The sequence below is a fragment of the Neolamprologus brichardi genome, chromosome 6, assembly GCF_056152115.1.
Source record: "Neolamprologus brichardi isolate AB-2024 chromosome 6, ASM5615211v1, whole genome shotgun sequence".
NCBI lineage: Eukaryota > Metazoa > Chordata > Actinopteri > Cichliformes > Cichlidae > Neolamprologus > Neolamprologus brichardi.
The window spans coordinates 34,330,270-34,348,450 of record NC_142109.1 but is presented as its reverse complement, the minus strand read 5'-3'; the positions used below and the strand labels follow the sequence as shown (position 1 = coordinate 34,348,450).

General features: G+C 42.1%; 1 protein-coding gene across 1 annotated transcript; it reads right to left on the bottom strand.

The window, feature by feature from the left end:
* Nucleotides 1-557: 557 nt before the first annotated feature.
* Nucleotides 558-5,165, bottom strand: krt97 (keratin 97). Its single transcript, XM_087842187.1, has 8 exons — nucleotides 4,677-5,165; nucleotides 3,939-4,021; nucleotides 3,531-3,687; nucleotides 2,825-2,989; nucleotides 2,590-2,715; nucleotides 2,177-2,397; nucleotides 1,293-1,327; nucleotides 558-1,196 (listed from the first exon to the last, which is right to left on the bottom strand). Exons 1-8 carry the CDS (start codon nucleotides 5,058-5,060, stop codon nucleotides 1,090-1,092), a joined length of 1,278 nt encoding a protein of 425 aa, XP_087698313.1. The 5' UTR covers nucleotides 5,061-5,165; the 3' UTR covers nucleotides 558-1,089.
* Nucleotides 5,166-18,181: the final 13,016 nt, after the last annotated feature.

The following is an 18,181-nucleotide window of genomic DNA, read 5'->3' as shown; positions in this document are numbered from 1 at the left end:
GATAAAGCTAAAGTAACATCGATCTCGTAAGAATGTTAAATGTTAAGAGCTGATCCTGAATACTCACCATGTTTGCAGCACACAGTGTAGCTCGTTAGATGTATGCCATGGATTGGGGTAGGAGTGTTTAGCGGCGTTAGTTATTAATTTATTGTAAATCTGTAGACATATGTTTATATTTAATACTTACAAACAGGAATTGCCCACAAAACATCATTTTCATTTTAATTATGGTCTATAATTAAGAATACGTTGATGCATTTGCCTCCAAATAATCAAAATGTGTGTGTGTGTGTGTGTGTGTGAAAGATATACCTGCTCTAAGAATACTATTTAAGCAAAGAAAATATTGTCACCTGCTAATTGTTTTTGTACATTAGCACCAAAACTGCAGTGTGTCACATTAAGTTTAATTATGAGGCATGTGCATGTTCTTTTTGCACAAAGGAAGAGCTGAAAGCTTTGTGCGCGTTTCTTGTGTTTAGGTTAGAAAATGACACGAAAAGGAAGGCAGACGTTTGTTCATTTGAGGAAATGAAAACAAGGACACAAAGAAGTCAGAGACACAAATGTTTATGGGAAGCGAGGTCTGCTCTCATTCTGTGGAATAGCACAGCACAGTGGTCTAAGCATTTCAAGGATATTGGCTCCCTTATAAAAAGCAACATGTAACACCTTCAGCACTGTTAATGTAAGAATTGCTACATAAAATGCCATTTCCATTCATACAACATTGAAAATGTAGCTTAATATTCAAATTGACTTTGCACAAACGCTTTTTCACTAATCTGCTTAACAGTGCCACCTAATGTATGAGTGAGGTACTGCAGGAGTAGACTCCTAGGACCGTTGTCGCTGGTTTTTAGAAACTTTTTATTCCAATTTTAATAGCTTTGTTATTTTCTGAAACATTAAATCAGAATAAATATTTTCTGAGAAAAATAAAACCCAAATAGCAATGCAAAAAAAAAAAAAGATTTAGGAGAGAAATATTTACAGATTCTCTTCCTGAATAGCTTTAGTAGACACCTGAGGACAGGAAGGGCACCTATTGGTTGTTTTTTTGGTACAGATCTGCTGAGAGTCTGTCTACTTGCTGAGGACCTCTGTGTCTACATCTTCTGTGCGGGACACCACTCTCCCATCAATGATCTCCTCAATCACCACCTTTTTCCTCTGGGTTCTGACTGGTTTACCTGCGGAGCGAATAGGAACATTTAAACCTGTAGTATGTGTCATTTTACCAGGCAACAACACTGAGATAAATAAAAGCAGCAGTGATGTAAACTTACGTTCTTCTTTGACCTCGACGACCTTAACGGTTTTCCTGCATGAAAGGAAAAAAGTTAATTTTGTACTAAATGATGAACTTTTGGGTGCAGGAACTTTTAAAAGATAAAACATTCCACATGTTAAAGTTTCCAGCTTTACAGCACAAATGAACATGTTTACAGCCTGGTATATAATAAAATAAGATAAAAAATAAAAGTCTTTACAGCCAATTTCCTCTTTTATGACATCTATATGGAGAGAGAATTTGTATAGCTCAGCCGGTTTGATTTTATTAAGGGTTAAAGTTTGCTTTATTTGGCCACAGAGTGCTGTATCCTCTTGCTTTCTGAGCATACTTGGGATACTGAACTGAACCTGCATTTCCTGTTTGTGCTTTTGAAACATTTTAATGTTTTAAGGACGCTTAGCATTCCCAAAACTTTGGTTTGCTTTAATAAAAAAAAATTATGTTGTTGGGTCTTTTTTTTAATGCCCACAGCTTTAAGATTACGACACATTAGTTTTACTCATGTTTCCTTCTTCTGGCAGGAAGTTTTTTTTACCATTTCTTCATCCAACCCTTTAACCTTTGAAAGCTGACAAGGAGTAACTCTTGAACAAAATGAATGGGAGTGCATCAGAAGTTAGTGAGGGTGGTCTTCGCCTATGCAGCTAACATTGGAAAAACCCAGGAACTATTCTAGCTAACTAACTGATTACAAAATTTTTATTCAATTTTTTTTGGATTAGCTGCAACTCCTGCTCCTCTCTTCAGCTTTGGCTGACTTTAAATGCATTGATGCCAGAGCACTAGCACATTAATACAGCCACTGGCACCAGTTTAAACCTCTGCTTTACTGCAAAAGTAGTTACAGTGATAGATGTTTATTTATAAGTAACTTACTGTATATCCTCTCCATCCAGCAGTCTTCTGTACTCTGCGATCTCCATCTCCAGCCTGGTCTTGATGTCGAGCAGTAGCTGGTACTCCATGGACTGCCTCTCGATGTCCACCCTCACCTCGCCGAGCTCCTTCTCCAAGCCGTCCACCATAGCCTGGAGCCGGCTAAGCTGCAGGCTGTAGCGGGACTCTGTCTCTGACAGCTGACCCTCCAAGGCAGATTTCTTCGTGGGAGAGTAAACACACGAGGATAAATGAGTGTGTGCCGAGTGCTAATTGCTTGTTTTGAAACTCGTATTTCCACTTGAGTCGCACAAGGCATAAAAAATGGTTTCTGGCAGGTTGACTAACTGCGGTTTGTGGTGTGTTCAGGAAAATGCTGCAAATGTGTTGCTGCTATGTAGAGGCTTCCTTACCAGGCTGAGCTGGGACTGTAGCTCAATCTGCAGGGCCTGCAGGGTCCTCTTGAGATCGTTGATCTCAGTCTTTGAGGTCTGGAGGGTCTCTGTGCTGGAAGCCACCTGCTTGTTCAGGTCATCAAACTAAAAGGTATCAAAATGGACACAAAGATATTCAAGCCATCGGGCGATCACATTTATTTTAGTGCAGACACGAGATGATTCAGATCAAAGTGCAGCTTCTTCTCCTCACCTTGACCTTATACCAGGCCTCCATCTCACGGCGGTTCTTTTCATTGATGCCCTCATACTGAGCTCTGATCTCATCCAAGACCTTGTTCAGGTCTTCCTGAGGCTTGGCGTCCACCTCCACATTCACAGAGCTGCCAGAAACTTGTCCACGCAGGGCTGCGAGCTCCTGAAACCATGACAACAGTAACAGGTAAGAGCATGAAACGCTAAGAGAGGAAAAAATCAGTTTGGGTCCTAAGGTGAAGAGCCAGTTAAAACCAGACTGTTACTAAAAGTACCAACATTTATAAACACTGCATTCATGTAGCCACACACTGATTCAGTTCATGACTCTGTGTGCTGCTGACTCGCTGTGTTTTCTCTGTATCCCACTGTTGTCCTGTGTGGCCAAAGCGTTTTTCTTTCAATGTGTTTTTTTATGCTGAGACTTTTGTCATCGTAAGCAGACCTGGACTGTCATCTGAAAAGTCGTATCCTTTTTTATCAGCCTGAGGCTCTGAAGTCACATTAAAATGATCTAAACAAATTCGGGATTAACGGCTGTTTGAGTAGGCAAATGATGTCAAATTGCTGGTGAACTGACTCATCAAAAGCTACTTTCATGCTTTTGTTCTGCACTCTGTTTCCAGATGTGCAGCCTTTCAAAGTGCATCACATGTCTGTTTTTTGCTCTGCCACTCTGATATCAGTGACAGCAGGCCGCTCACCTCCTCGTGGTTCTTCTTCAGGTAGACCAGCTCCTCCTTCAAACCCTCCACCTGCATCTCCAGATCAGACCGGCTCATGGTGAGGTCATCCAGAACCCTGCGCAGCCCGGCGATGTCCGACTCCACCGACATGCGCACCGCCAGCTCATTCTCAAACCTGTTGGGGATCAAATATTGCTTATATTGCCGTATCTGCTCGATTGATGTTAAAACAAAAAACAAACAAAGACGATGTAGCGTTAAAAAACCAGCTGGGCCAGTTAAACCACTTTTTCCTTTTGTTGTTGACTGTTACGGGTCGGTGGTAATATCAAGAGAGAACAAGAACTGGTGAAGTCATGTCTGAATAAATACCAGTCAGCTAATTGTTTTTCCACCACACAGACATCGGCAAATGTTCCCACTCACTTGATTCTGAAGTCCTCTGCAGCCAGCCTGGCGTTATCAATCTGCAGCATCAGCCTGGCGTTGTCCTGTGTGGCCAAGCTGATCTAGGAAAAGTAAACAAAGCAGAAATAGCGTGAGTGGTTTCTAATCCGAATATAATACCACCACAAAGGCGTAGTGACTCATTGTCCAGAATGTGGGCTGGCAAGGTTGAGAATAAGTTTATTCATTCATTCCAGTGTAAATGCTTTAACAGGATCAAAGAATATTCTGTTCATCAAGTGCGTCTGAGCATCTCTCTTGGCAGGGTTTCTACATCCTGTTGAGTGACAAAGTCCAGTTTGTCATGTGTAGTTTTTTAGATCTGATCCACGTAACACGGACAGACAACTGAATGATGCTGCTGGTGTGCCATATGTTACTGATAATGTTGCAGAATAGCCTTATTGGTGTTTAAAAGAAGCAGATGACTTCCTTTGAAAAAGAGGCGACATATGTTGAAACGTTAATTTGTGTTTGATTTTTATGTTTTTCTTCAAACAAATAGCGGCATTTCCATCATCGCCTAATGCAGAAAGGGTTAAAGAAATACTAAGAAACGGAGGGAACTTAGTTCGACAACATTCAGAGCTTATCAACAACAGATGTTGGAGATAAAAAAAAAAGGTTTAAGGGTTGGAAAGAAGAGTTCGGCTTCATTTTTTTGAAGTTTTGAAATTGTTTTCTTTACTTAAACATTTACTGAAGGGGAGAGCTCACCTTTTTGCGCAGGTCTTCGATGATTTTCTCATACTTGCTGTAGTCCCTGACAGTGGGGGTCTGCTTCTCGTACCACTCGCGGATTTGACGCTCCAGCTGCGCGTTGGAAGTCTCCAGAGAGCGCACCTTTTCCAGGTAGGAAGCCAGCCGGTCGTTGAGGTTCTGCATAGTCACCTTCTCGTTGCCTGAGACGGAGAAGCTGCCGCTGTCACCTGAGAGCGTCTGTGACAAGTCAAAGCCGGAGCCGATGCCGTTGGAGGCGTAAGACACCCGGACGTTTCTACCACCTGCCCCGCCATAGACGCTCATCGTGCCCCGAGAGCTTCGCAGGCTGGGCGCGGAGGAGAGGGAAAGAGCGGATAATCCGTGGCGCATGGAGGTCATGATGAGTCGGTCTCTGTTCTCAGGTGCGGCGATCGCTAAGTCTCCACGAGTGGTACGCAAGAGGTGGTGCTGACGGAGCCCGGAGGAAGGTTTTATAGGGGAATGAGAGGAGGGAGCTGCCAAACAGGTATACTGCTCGTCACTGCAGGTGTGACCAGGCGTGGTGGGTCTTTTTGGTATTCGCTGTAACGGCCGTCGTTGCATATTTTGTTCAAGAGGCGTGTTGGCCATTGTTCGTGCCGTTCGTCATGTTCAATTAAGCCTCTTAATCTGAGGAGGAAGTGAAAGATGAATTTCTCTTTTGGTAGAAGTATGTGGGAATAATCTTTATAGAATAATTCGCTCATAACAAAGACCAAAAATAAGATCCTTACAGAGATGAACCTTTCACCCTAACGTGTCTCACAGTTGGCATTTTGACCTGTTGACACAGGCTGAAGACAGGATGCCCAAAGTCAGGCGCAGGTCCAGCTTATGGGTGAAATGCAGACTCTTTCCCTTTAAAGGAGGTCTGTGGCTAACAGAGACCAGAGGTTAGCGTCTGCTCACATCTGTCTATGCCACATCTGCGGTTTTTTCTATGGGCCGCATTTTGAATTTACTCAGGTGACTCATGGTGATTCTGCTCAGACACTGAAAACATTTGCCAGAAGTGTATGGTAGTTAAGCCATAAATGCAAATGCAGCTAAGATTAGGCTCGAATGCATCGCCTGTACGGCTGTTAGTTAGTAACTGCTTCAGGTGTTACAGAGTGACAGACCTACAAACTTACCACAAGAATAAAAGGAGTCTCTCAAAATGATATATTATATATATATTAATCTAAAAAGTGAGTGTATTCCATATGAGGTATAAAAAGTGGTAAAACCCAGGGATAAGAGGGTTACCTGACCAGACAGGCTTCATTCTCTGAACAGAGGCGGAGCCAAGGGGTGGCCATAGACTCGCAATCAGGGTGAAACCAGAAAACCTCTGATACAGTTCACTTGGGAATGCATATGAATGGGGGCCTGTGGTAGGAGTGGGCGGACTGATCCAAACATTGATAGTATTAATGCAACGTTGCTACTGGCATCATATAGATGGGGATGGGATACTTCAGTTTCAGTTTTTCACTCCTTAGGTTCAGTATGTTGCTCCCCTTTCATCACAAAGTAGACGTGTCTGTGCAAACACAGCTCCTCTCATGCACATACGATTCTCCCCCGCGTTCTGTCATGTGACACCGTGTGCAAAGACACATGTGGGCTGCAGAGAGGAGCATCCGGCAGGAACATTTTACAGCTGTCGGTGAACACACAGCAAACTGCAATATGCGTGTGAGAAGGGAATTCTCTGCTGTTGCAAAACTGCCAGTTTGTACAAACGGATGAAAAACTGAAAAAGGCAACAACAAGCTGCAAAATAGAAATAAAACGTTCAAAGATCCCCGGCACAGACGCCGAGCCTCCTGGTAGAGAAAACCCAGATAGTTTATGGTGGTGAAAGTCATGTTTCAGTTATGACTCATGTGGGCTCAACAGCATTAGTAATTTTCAAAGTGTTGTTGGTCACGATAGCTGTTACATCAGCTGACTGGTTACCAATAGAGTACATTCAAAGACTGAAATAATGTAATCATCCTTTTGAAACATGTTAAATGATTTTATTGGAAGTGAAAAAATGTAATAACCCTTTTGTGTTAACTGTTAAGATGAATGTATTTACAGCACAACAATGATGCATTCACCTCATTAAGTTTGTTGTATCACTACTGGTACTTGGTATCAGTGATACTGGGCCAGTATTTACACCTCTAGCCTACAGAGCTGCAGCTCAAGTTTCTACTACTTTGTATCACACTTTTAAAACAACTGGTTGGTGCAGTATAGATGTTTAAGTAGTAGTAAAGTGTCTTTATGCGAGTCTCGGGCATGTCACCACGCCACGAGCCCTTTTGATGTCAGGAAACAAGCAGCAGTTACTGGATTGCATCATTTTCCCTCCCTACAACCAGCTGTTTCTCATGTACACGTGGAAGTCTCCAGTGTGCTGCATGTCTAACCTTTAATTATCTCTTACAAAAAAATGTGTCCTGTCATAAATCCTGGACCAACCAATCAACATACAAAGGTTGTGTTTTACGGAGAAAAGAATCAGAATCAGAATTTAACTTTATTGTCATTGCACATATCAAAAGTACATGGCAACAAAATGCAGTTAACATCCATCCAGAAAGTGCTTTAGCAATAATATAGATACAATACAAAATATGGGTCTATTATGGGTATGCTACAATGTACATGGTATGAAGGTATGTTATGAACAGTGTTGGTCAAGTTACTTGAAAAAAGTAATCAGTAAATAATTACTGATTACCTCCCCAAAAAAGTAATCCCGTTACTTTACTGATTACTTATTTTCAAAAGTAATTAATTACTTAGTTACTTAGTTACTTTTTAAAAACACGATTTACAACTTGAATAGGTGATAAAGCGATAGATCTTTCAGCCCAATTCTACTTTTTCTACATAATCATCATACAAAATGTAATCAAATGGAAAAGTCTCTTTTTAAAACTTGTTTTATTAGTTTTAATCTTTTAACTTTATGCATCAAGCAAAAATTTAATTATATGCAACATTCTCTGACTGGAAGAAATTAGTTTAACATTTAAACCTATTTTCTGCACATTCCAGCACATAAAATAAAATATATATTTTTTTGTGTGTTTACACTCAGTCTTTCAAATAGATGCAAGTAAAACACAGCAGAAAATAAATAAAGTCAAAGACTAGCGGTCCTGTTGCTCTATTTTCACCTGTAAAGCAGGAGTGGGGTAGGCGGAGGGTTACCCTGGTGCAGGTGTGCAGCGGTCAGTGGAAGAATCCGCGAGTTTCTCTGTGAGTTTCCCATTACGTCGTAGCTACTCGGTGCTTGTTTGGAAGTTTAGGGTTTTTTTCGCTGTAAAAAGAAGTTTTCTTCCCACGCACAACGGACACTAATGTTTTTGTCACTTTTTATGGAATCAAACTCAAAGTAAGGTCAGTACTTCCACGCTTTAAACGCTGCACGCTCATACTCTCTCTGCACTCGATATATGATCCATTGTTGATCTGCACACAGCTGTTGTCACGAACGTCGCACTCGCTTACGTCACTGTCATGAGACATTCTCGCAAAAAATCACAGTTTTAGTAACGCAGTAACGCAGCGTTCCTACGGGAAAGTAACAGTAATCTAATTACCGTTTTTGCAATAGTAATCCCTTACTTTACTCGTTACTTGAAAAATTAATGAGTAAATTATATAATTATAGTATAGTACAGAACGACTGTCTATATAGCATTTACAGTAGTGCAGTTTATTCGGGCCGAGGCAGAGCAGCTCCTGTACCAGACTGTTATACAGTTGGTCAGGATGCTCTCGATGGTGCAGCGGTAGAGGTTCACCAGGATGTCTGAGGACAGGTGGTTCTTCCTCAGAGTCCTCAGGAAGAAGAGGAGCCTTCTTGACCAACTTGGAGCAGTTGGTTGTCCAGATGAGATCCTTGTGTTATTTTATTTAAATTCTGACATTTTTTATGCTGTACTTGCAAAGACAGGGTGCTTTTTTCTGTCTGGAAGCAGATATAGATAAAGATTTTACAATTTAATTAATTAATTAAAAAGCTTTGAGGGCACACTCCCCCTCCTGCACACACAGCTGAGCTGCAGTTGTCTTCTGCACAGTGAGGTTACCATGAAGTGGAACGGCTCTCCTAGATCGGCTCTGGTGGCACGCTTCCTTTGGGGGCACTGGAGTTAGGTCTGGTAGCTCCCCTTTTCTATCAAAAAACACTGACACATCCAACAAACGCAGCGTGACGCAGTGTTACCAAGAAATAAATTAAATGGATTTGATACATCTTTGGTAGATGTAGCCAGTTCTGAAAAAGTCATTTCCTCTGGAGTGTTGTTCCCTCGGGCTGCTGCTGTTGCACAAGCTTTTGTAGGTGAGCACTTGGGTTGCGTTTGCTAAAAGTTGGATGAGCAGCTTTTTAGGTTCACATGAGCGCTCGTACAAACCAGAAGAGAAGAAACTTTTCCTACAATTTAGAAGATGAATCGTGTGTTTGCAAAACTTCCTTCCTGAGTCCTTCATACTGTGTGACCGTTATTATAAGTGATCCATTTCAATGCCATGAAGGGAGTGCCTGCTTTGACTGACAGGTTGTTTCCATCTATAGTTGTTAGCTGTCTTCTTGGACTCACCTCAGCTAATTGGAGTCACTGAAGTGGAACAGTTGACTCTGTTTGTGCTGTTGGTGCATTTTGGAGCATTTAATTCAGTTAACTGACAAATGGTTGATGTGCTGTGTCATAATGGACTTCAAGAGGCACAGACAGCTCCACTCCACTCATCATCACAAATGTAGAACAGGGTGAATCTGTCTCCACCTTCAGGTTTTTGGGCACCCACATCGCCGCTGATCTCACCTGGACCCACAGCACCATCGCCCTGGTAAAGAAAGCCCAGCAGTGGCTGCACTTCCTCCGTGTGCAGAAGCTGCTGCTGGCCTTCTACCACTCCTCAGTGGAGAGCAGGCTCTCTTACTGTCTGGATGTTTGGTACGTAGAGGCCACGACTGAGAACAGGAATCTGCACATAGTAATTAACACCACCCAAAACATAACCGGCTGCCCTCTGCCACCCCTGGAGGCCATCACCAGAACTTCCTGTCTCAGAAAAACCTGGGCCATCACAGGTGACCCCTCGCACCCTGTCCACAAGCACTTTGACCCGCTGCCTTCTGACTGGCGCCTCAGATTTTTTTTTTTTTTTTTTTTATGTTTATGTTTATTGATTAGCATTCAAATATCTCAGTGAAGACAGAACAAAGATTTACCACAAAGCAAGAAAGCATGAGACAAGGCTAATCAAAAGGTATTGGCTGAAGCATTTGCTTATTACGCCAACCCTTTTAACAAAAGATCTTTTAGCATGCAGCTCCTGTACACAGGGCTCGAAGCAAATAATAAAATTCAATTCAATTCAATTTCATTTATATAGCGCCAAATCACAACAAATGTCACCTCAAGGCGCTTCATAGATACAGAGAGAAAAGCCCAACAATCATATGACCCCCTATGAGCAAGCACTTTGGCGACAGTGGGAAGGAAAAACTCCCTTTTAACAGGAAGAAACCTCCAGCAGAACCAGGCTCAGGGAGGGGCGGCCATCTGCTGCGACCGGTTGGGGTGAGAGAAGGCAAACAAAGCAAAAACAAAACAAACAAACAAACAAACAAGAAAAAACACCACCACCTTAGTAAGTAACTACATCAAAGCAAAAGAATCAAGAGGTTTTCTGTTTTTTGTTTTTTGATCTCAGATCAATCACGTCCCACACCTCTAGACTCAGAAACAGCTTCTTCTCCTGGGCCATTCAGACTGTTAACAAACACCAACACACCCCACCCGTGTCCACCCACCCACCAATCTAAGTCTTTTCTGTGCACTACTTCCAAGCACTTTGTTCTTTAATGTGTGTCTTTCTCATGTTTTGTATATATTTCTTACGTTTCTTATTTATTTCTGCTGTCTCACTATTTACATTTTATTCCCTCACAGTCGCTGTGGATCACCCATAACTCTGTTGTACATGCACAATGACAATAAAAGGCTATTCCATCAATCTATTGTATTCTATTGTAGAAACTATCAAAGATGCACGATTTCTATTTCATTGAGTGAAGTTAGTTATTTGTTCTTTAGTTCGAATTAGCAGACATGTGTGTGTCTGCAGTGGTTGACACTCTTTCTTTAAGCACTCTGACTTCCTGCCACGTGCAGTTAGTGGAGTTAGGTTCATTGGTGGTTCTGAATTGCCCAGAAAAAGGCAAAGAAAAGCAAACGCAGCAGCGACCAAAACACTAACACGGATGGTGTTGCAGACGTCATCTAACAGACTGTAGACTGAGTTCAATGTGCATCTGTGGACAATAAACAAAAAAGTGTCACGTCCGGTGTGGCAGATGTGTGGAGTTTGTAGAAAAGGACCCAAAAGGCGGCAGCTCTGGTGCAGGTGAGTGTTTATTTACAGGAGTGGGGACAAACAGCAATGGTGGGTGAACATGAAACTGGAAAACCTAAACTGGGCAGAGCTTAGAAAACAAACCTGAACCCTTGAAACCTTGAGACATGAGACGGAGATGCAGAACCAGCAACTACTATGACAGAAGACACAACTTAAATACACTCAGAGAACACAGGGAGATCACACACAGCTGGAAGTGATTAACGTGACGAGACTAGGGAGGCGAACTGAAAACACTCACATAAGACGCAGACCTTCACAATAAAACAGGAACTTCCACATGAAAGGACACAAACTAAGAAACGCGGACTTGATACAGGAACACACGGGCAGAACAGAGTAAACACTAAACAGAGGAAGAACAGAACCAACAATCACACTAATAGAAAACACAAAACGCTGGGTCAAAAGGACCCAGGACCATGACAAAAAGCATCTTAAGATTAGTTAAATAAAATCAGCCGTGTTCAGCTTCAGGTGGGGACCGCTGTAAACTTACAGATCGCTGCTGGATCCATGTTTTCCTTGAGTGCTAATAAACCAACAGTCCACAAATCAGACTTTTACCAAGATCGGCTGTTAACACCAGAATAAAATGTGCAAAGTTCGAATAATGTTTTCTTCTTTATTAGACATGATGTGTGGCAGCCTGAAGGAAAAAAAGCTGAACATCTGAAGAAACATTTCTATCCTGAAGGAAGCACAGATCTGTGGCCTCATCCACATTTAAACAACTGAGAATGTTCCCTTCTGATTGATATGATTGCATTGCTTATCTGTTGCACAAGAAAATGTTGAACAGTACAGGTAGGTGTTGATCTTGGCAGTAATGGTGGTAAACTCCTGGATAAACAGAAACTACAAACACATTTTATTTTCATTTTCACAGCAGTTGCCAAGAGCCTTCTTTTAAAACTTGCGAATCGGCTCCAATTCCCATGAAGCCTGTTTGTTGTCATACAGACATGTATCCAAACACATCAATGCTTCATTTAAATTATGTCCAATTACTTCAACTAGAGGCAGATGTTTTACTGTTAATAAATGCAGAGGTAGGTCCTGTTCAGTGTCCCTTACCTTTCAGTGTGATTAGAAAAAGTATTTCACTCTGAAATAATTCACATTATTCCGGATTTTCAAAGAATTACTGACAAGAATTCTTTGCAGGCAAATTCGTTCCAAGGAAAAAAGAAAACGGTTGTAGAAGGTGCAAGTGCGTGCAAGTATACACTCCTACTCAGTGCCTAAACAAACAAGATTAAATGTCGGGTTAAAATGACAAGGAAGTTTAGCTCTGGACCAACACGACTGGAGTTAGACACACAAGAGCTTAAAGTAAGAATCAAGTGAATGCGTGTAATGTGAAAATGATCGCTTGTAAAAATGCAGGTTTAACAGTTATCGCTGTGATCTGCAGTTCACCTCTGACGAAGCAGCTTTCAGCCACGCGCTGTGACTCCGAAGGCTCGAGTTAAGCGTCCTGGCGTCTGTCATCGTGTAGCAAAACTGAAAAGCAGCAGATGCTGCTGAAGCAGAAGGTGAACATGAAACGGTACATATGTTTATTCTAACTTACATCATGGAGCCTTGCTCTAAAAACTGTCAGATTTAACTCTGTCCATAAAACTTTAATTGCCCCGCTTTATCATCTAATTTACTGCAAATGGGAGAATAATGATAAAAAATGTAAATCATGTTGTATTAAATAAGAATTTAAAGTAGTGACTTAAAGCACAACCTCCTTAGTAAATGTTTACATCTTAGATCAGGTGAACAAAGATGTTTTTGCAGCGAGAGCAGACGACCAGAAAGAACGCAGGTTTAAGCTACCGCTGCATTAGCTTCCCTTTTCTGTGCATTTTCAGCTCACTGGTTGATTAGGGCCTGATGAATAAAAAAACAAAGAATTACCTGTTTTTGTTTTTTTACCTTTATTTTGTCTCTGAGAAAAATTAGATCGAGGACATTCACGTTAAATTTCGATAGAACAGTGGCAGTATAATGTCCTTGTTATGTATTTGTATAGCTCTTTACTAGTCCCTAAGGACCCCAAAGCGCTTTACACAACCAGTCATCCACCCATTCACACACTGGTGATGGCAGCTACATTGTAGCCACAGCCACCCTGGGGCGCACTGACAGAAGCGAGGCTGCCGGACACTGGCGCCACCGGGCCCTCTGACCACCACCAGTAGGTGAAGTGTCTTGCCCAAGGACACAACGACTGAGACTGTCCAAGCTGAGGCTAGAACCGGCAACCTTACGATTACAAGGCGAACTCCCAAATCTTGAGCCACGATCGCCCCGTTAGTGGATATTAGGCCCTTGTAGAGCAAAATTTAGCATTTTGGTCTAGACAACCCAAAATCTGATGGCCACATATGTGGACGGCAAGTCCTAGGAGGTTAATTTGACATGTAATTATTTGCTGTTTTAATGTCAGTCTTGGTGCTCTAGGCAGGTTAGATTCAGGCGGGTAAAACAGACAGAAATGATAACATCTGGCACCTTCTTCACATAAAGTCCAAAACAAACAACCAACAGAATTCTGGCAGAAACACTCACGCAAGGAAGGATAACAGACGATGTGATAAAGGACAAAGGGAAGACACACATTAATGCAAAACACGGGTTATCATAAGGCTACCAAAATAAACAGAAATCAGCACACGGGGAAACACTGAAGGAACAAGTCTGTGAAGGTTCTCAGTCATCCAGGTCATCGTAGTCTAAAGAGCTTGGAAAGAAAAGCGTCTGGACTTCCTTAAGTTGCTTGAAGACGTTTCACCTCACATCCGAGAAGCTTGTTCAGTTCAGAGCTGAAGGTCAGGATGATGTGTTCACCCCACTCTGTCCTGCTTGGTGCTGTTTCATACCAGGTGCAGATGTTTCCCGTCAGGATGCTCTTGGTGGTGCAGGAGATAGCCTCAAGATTAGAACAATATTAGACCATCAGAGCAACTGCACATCTGTTGACTTTTACTCAAATCAAGTACTTTTTTTTTTTTTGCATGAACCTAACAAAGGTGTGGACGTAATTAAATAAAAAACAAAACAAGTAACTATAAAACTAAGTCCGCATGAACTCAGGGCATCACGGTGGACTTGAACCCCAGTCTTATAGATTCAAGTTTGTCCTTTAACCAGTTCACGGACCCCTGATCCCCTGCGATCTGAGCGCTGCCGCTTAAATCAAATGAGCCACACTTCAGTATTTTCTCTTTTTTTGCCTCCACAGAATCTGTGACATCACAAATACCCCCGATTGATCGGTTGCAATGAGGGGCCTGGAGCAGCGTCACCATCACTGTGATATAAACATCAGTATTCTTTATGGTTTGGTTTGGTTTCAGTTCTACACAAGTAATCTACAATAAGTAATCTATAGATATTAAAGCATTGATAGTGGTGCCAACTTCCTGCTTACAGTTTGGATAAGGAGCCTTCCTGTCTCAGCTTGTCATTTGCACATTGTGAAATTAATCAGTTCTTAACTGAAGAAGCTTCTTGGATGAGAGGTGAAGTATCTTCAAACAACTTAAAGAAATCCAGCTTTTATTTCCAAGCTCTTTAGACCACTGAAGGAACAAATACACACTAAATATTAACAGAGGGTATAACCAGAAAGTAGGAGGAACAGAGTGAAAAAGCATGAACGTTTTATACAATGAGCACAACTCCTCGTTTTCAAAGACAAATAAAACTGCAGGTTCTAAGATCAGAACCCGTACACAGCTAATTGCTGTCCACATAAGAGACAGCTGCTTTTATAATAAGCGTTTACAGCTTGTTGGCTGTCCTAATGGTCACTAAATAACCATTTATTGAAGGATTTAGCTATATTTAGGTCTTAAACTGAAGGTAGATGTAAGAGTTTTTTCATTAGGATTAGAAAGTAAGCAGATGAGATTAAATTAATGGTTGATGGTAAATTACAGTTATTCTTACTGTAGTCCAGACCTTCCCAAAGTGTGGGGCCCGCCCCCTGGGGGGGGGGGGGGGGGGGGGCGCAGAGCCATTGTTGTGCCCTTAAACAGGGGAAATAGTGAGGAGAGGTGAAAGTACGGCACAGACACGCAGCTCTCACTCTCACTCGTCTGTATTGAGTTTCAGAAGCTAAACAGATAGTAACAGAAAACTCTTCACACAATATGGCGGAGTAATAGCGAAAACTAGCATACACAGTAACAGAGATTAACTGAAACTTCTCAGCCAAAAACAGTCCGCAATTCACATCTTTCGCTACAATGAACAATGATAACAACGTAATAATCAACAGTAACACACATTTATACAGATTTGTCCATGACAGTTACCTTAAACAGGGGAAATAGTGAGGAGAGGTGAAAGAACGGCACAGACACGCAGCTCTCACTCGTCTGTATTGAGTGAAGGAGGAAGCGCGCGAACCCACCTACTGGAGCCCTGAGGCATTACCAATGGATCTACGCACAAACAACCCAGGCAAAACTTTCACTACATATCTCCCCCTATATTCCCACTGCATAAAGCAACAAATAAAACATTAATAAAGGCACCACATGAAATGTAAGGAACAGAGATGTACAACTTCAAAACTAATCAAATTTATGATCCACCACACCATTGCGGGGGGGGGGGGGGCGCGGCATGAAAAGGGAAAAAAACCAAAAACAACACTTGGACACTGCTAGCACGGGGCGCCTACACAAACGCAAAGCAGAAGATGAAGCATCGCTGAATATGTTTCCAAACCAACTTCATTCTAAGCCAAAGACTAGAAAATATGGTGAAGCAGATCTTCCCTTTGGCTTCACCTGCACAAGTGCCGAGGTAGGTCTCCCTGCAGGATTGGTTTTCCCTTCGTCGGGAGCACCGCTGGGTTCTCCAAATCACGGACAAACAGTATCCCACATTCTTGATTTTTAGTTCACAAACACTTGTTGTAACGACTAACTACTCCTGACATTTTGGAGATGTTAGCTCTTTATACAGTAAAGTTACAGCGGGATACAAATAAAGTCAAGTGGAACTACATAAAATATATTTTTCAGGCCTCAGTCATTCAGTTTCCCCCTCATGATATTAAAATCATTATCATTGTTGTCAGTGGTTTTGTGCTTTTTCCAGTTATGCAAATCCTTCCCTCTAGTGGTCAAATTACAAGGAGAAAAGAAGCGGCTAAATGTGAGTAAAATATATATTTAAACGCGCCCCTGTGTCCTGGGCTAAACAGCCGAAATATACTCAGTATGCTAGACCCCGTTCACTCAACTAAACACATCCATAAACATGCCAAAGCCAAACTTGAGTGAGGTAAGAAAGCCTCTGCAGTTTAACGGGTACTCGCCATCCAGCATACTGTCTGACCCCACAGCCCGCCGGGAACTCCTTTGAGCTCCCAGCCATGACTTGTTCGAGACGTTTGACATATTTACCCAACCTTTTTTTCTACGCAACCATAAATGACAGCCGACAGTGGCACGCCTAGTCTAATTGTTTTGTGAGAAGCAAGCACACTGTAACCCTGGGGTGCTTTATGAATGTCAAACAAAGTGCGATGGAGATAATTGTTTTTCAGGCACGTTTAAAAATATATATTATACAAATATTTTAGGAATTTAATACTTTGTCCCTTCAGGTTGTTTCCACTCAATTTATTCCTTGTTTTCTGAGACGCTTGTTTCACGTCTTGATTCCTCACGTCTCATTAATATGTAAGAATGAGACTGCTGTGACATTGACAATATATGTTAACGACAAACAACTGATTAAAGATGTTCTGCTCACTTTCCTGCTCTGTTGGGAGGAGCCACCTTGCCCAGTGCGTGACAAAACGATCAAGCTGTTCCCTTCAATCATCCTCACTGTTATGAACAAATTTGTTTGTTGGCTTAGCAGCCGTGAAATGCATGGCATGATGCATTTCTGGTCGTTACCACATTGTTTCCAGTGCTTCCAGTGGTTTGATCCGCATTTATTTCTAAGGTGTGAAGGGCTTAACCTGTGTTCGTTCTGCTTCTGACACTGTGTGAGTGCTGGAACGCGTGAAGAAACCACACCACTCAATTACAGATGATTAAAAGCTAATTACTGGGATCAAACATAACAAAAACCTGCTCTTAGTCTGCATTCCCATGAATTCCCGAGGTATCTGAGTCAGATTGTTCCACGCCAAACTGGCAAAAACCATTAATTTCACAATGTGCAAATGACAAGCTGAGACAGGAAGTCTCCTTATCCAAACTGTAAGCAGGAAGTTGGCACCACTATCAATGCTTTAATATCTATAGACAGTGTTGGGAAGGTTACTTCCATTACAGATTACAGATTACATGCCCCAAAATGTATTCTGTAACGTATTCCGTTACGTTACTCAATGAGAGTAACGTATTCTGAATACTTTGGATTACTTAATATATTATCATGCTGTTTACAACTACATGAATGTACTATTGCTGTGATTTATTACTGTTACTTAAGGTCCGCGGCTCCGAACCGTAGTAAAGGGACCTCTGGCTAATACGGTGGGTTCTGTGTCGGGCTCGTAGCCGAAAACTAGCTTTACTTTGTTGTCTGGGTCAACTTTGCTAGCGACAGACAGAGAGAGGCGTTGAAAGGCTGCTCCAACGGAACTTATTGTTTTTGGAGGAAAACACGAACACGGTGTACAGTCGAGTCTTAATAGCTTACTTACAACTGGGCTCATCAGGCACTCTTCTTGGCTGCAGTGGTTATTATTATATTTACATGCTTCCAGCTCCCGTTTCTGCTCGATGACAGCTCGTACTTTTCCTTTTTCTCCCTCCCTCGCTCACAGACACATAACGGGTATGGCAGTCCATTCTCCCTGCAGCACGGACTACACTGCCTATGATGCTACATTCTTTAGAGCTATACCTGTAGCATTCTGCCTATTAGCTTAGCACAACAACAACAACAACAGGCGCTCTCTCACCCAGGAAACACGCAGAGCGAGAGAGTCACCCTGTAACCATGGCAACCGTAACGCTGCCACCTGGAACAACAGAACGTAGCTGTCAAACAAAACCCAAACAGTCCTGACCCGCCACAATATGAAACAG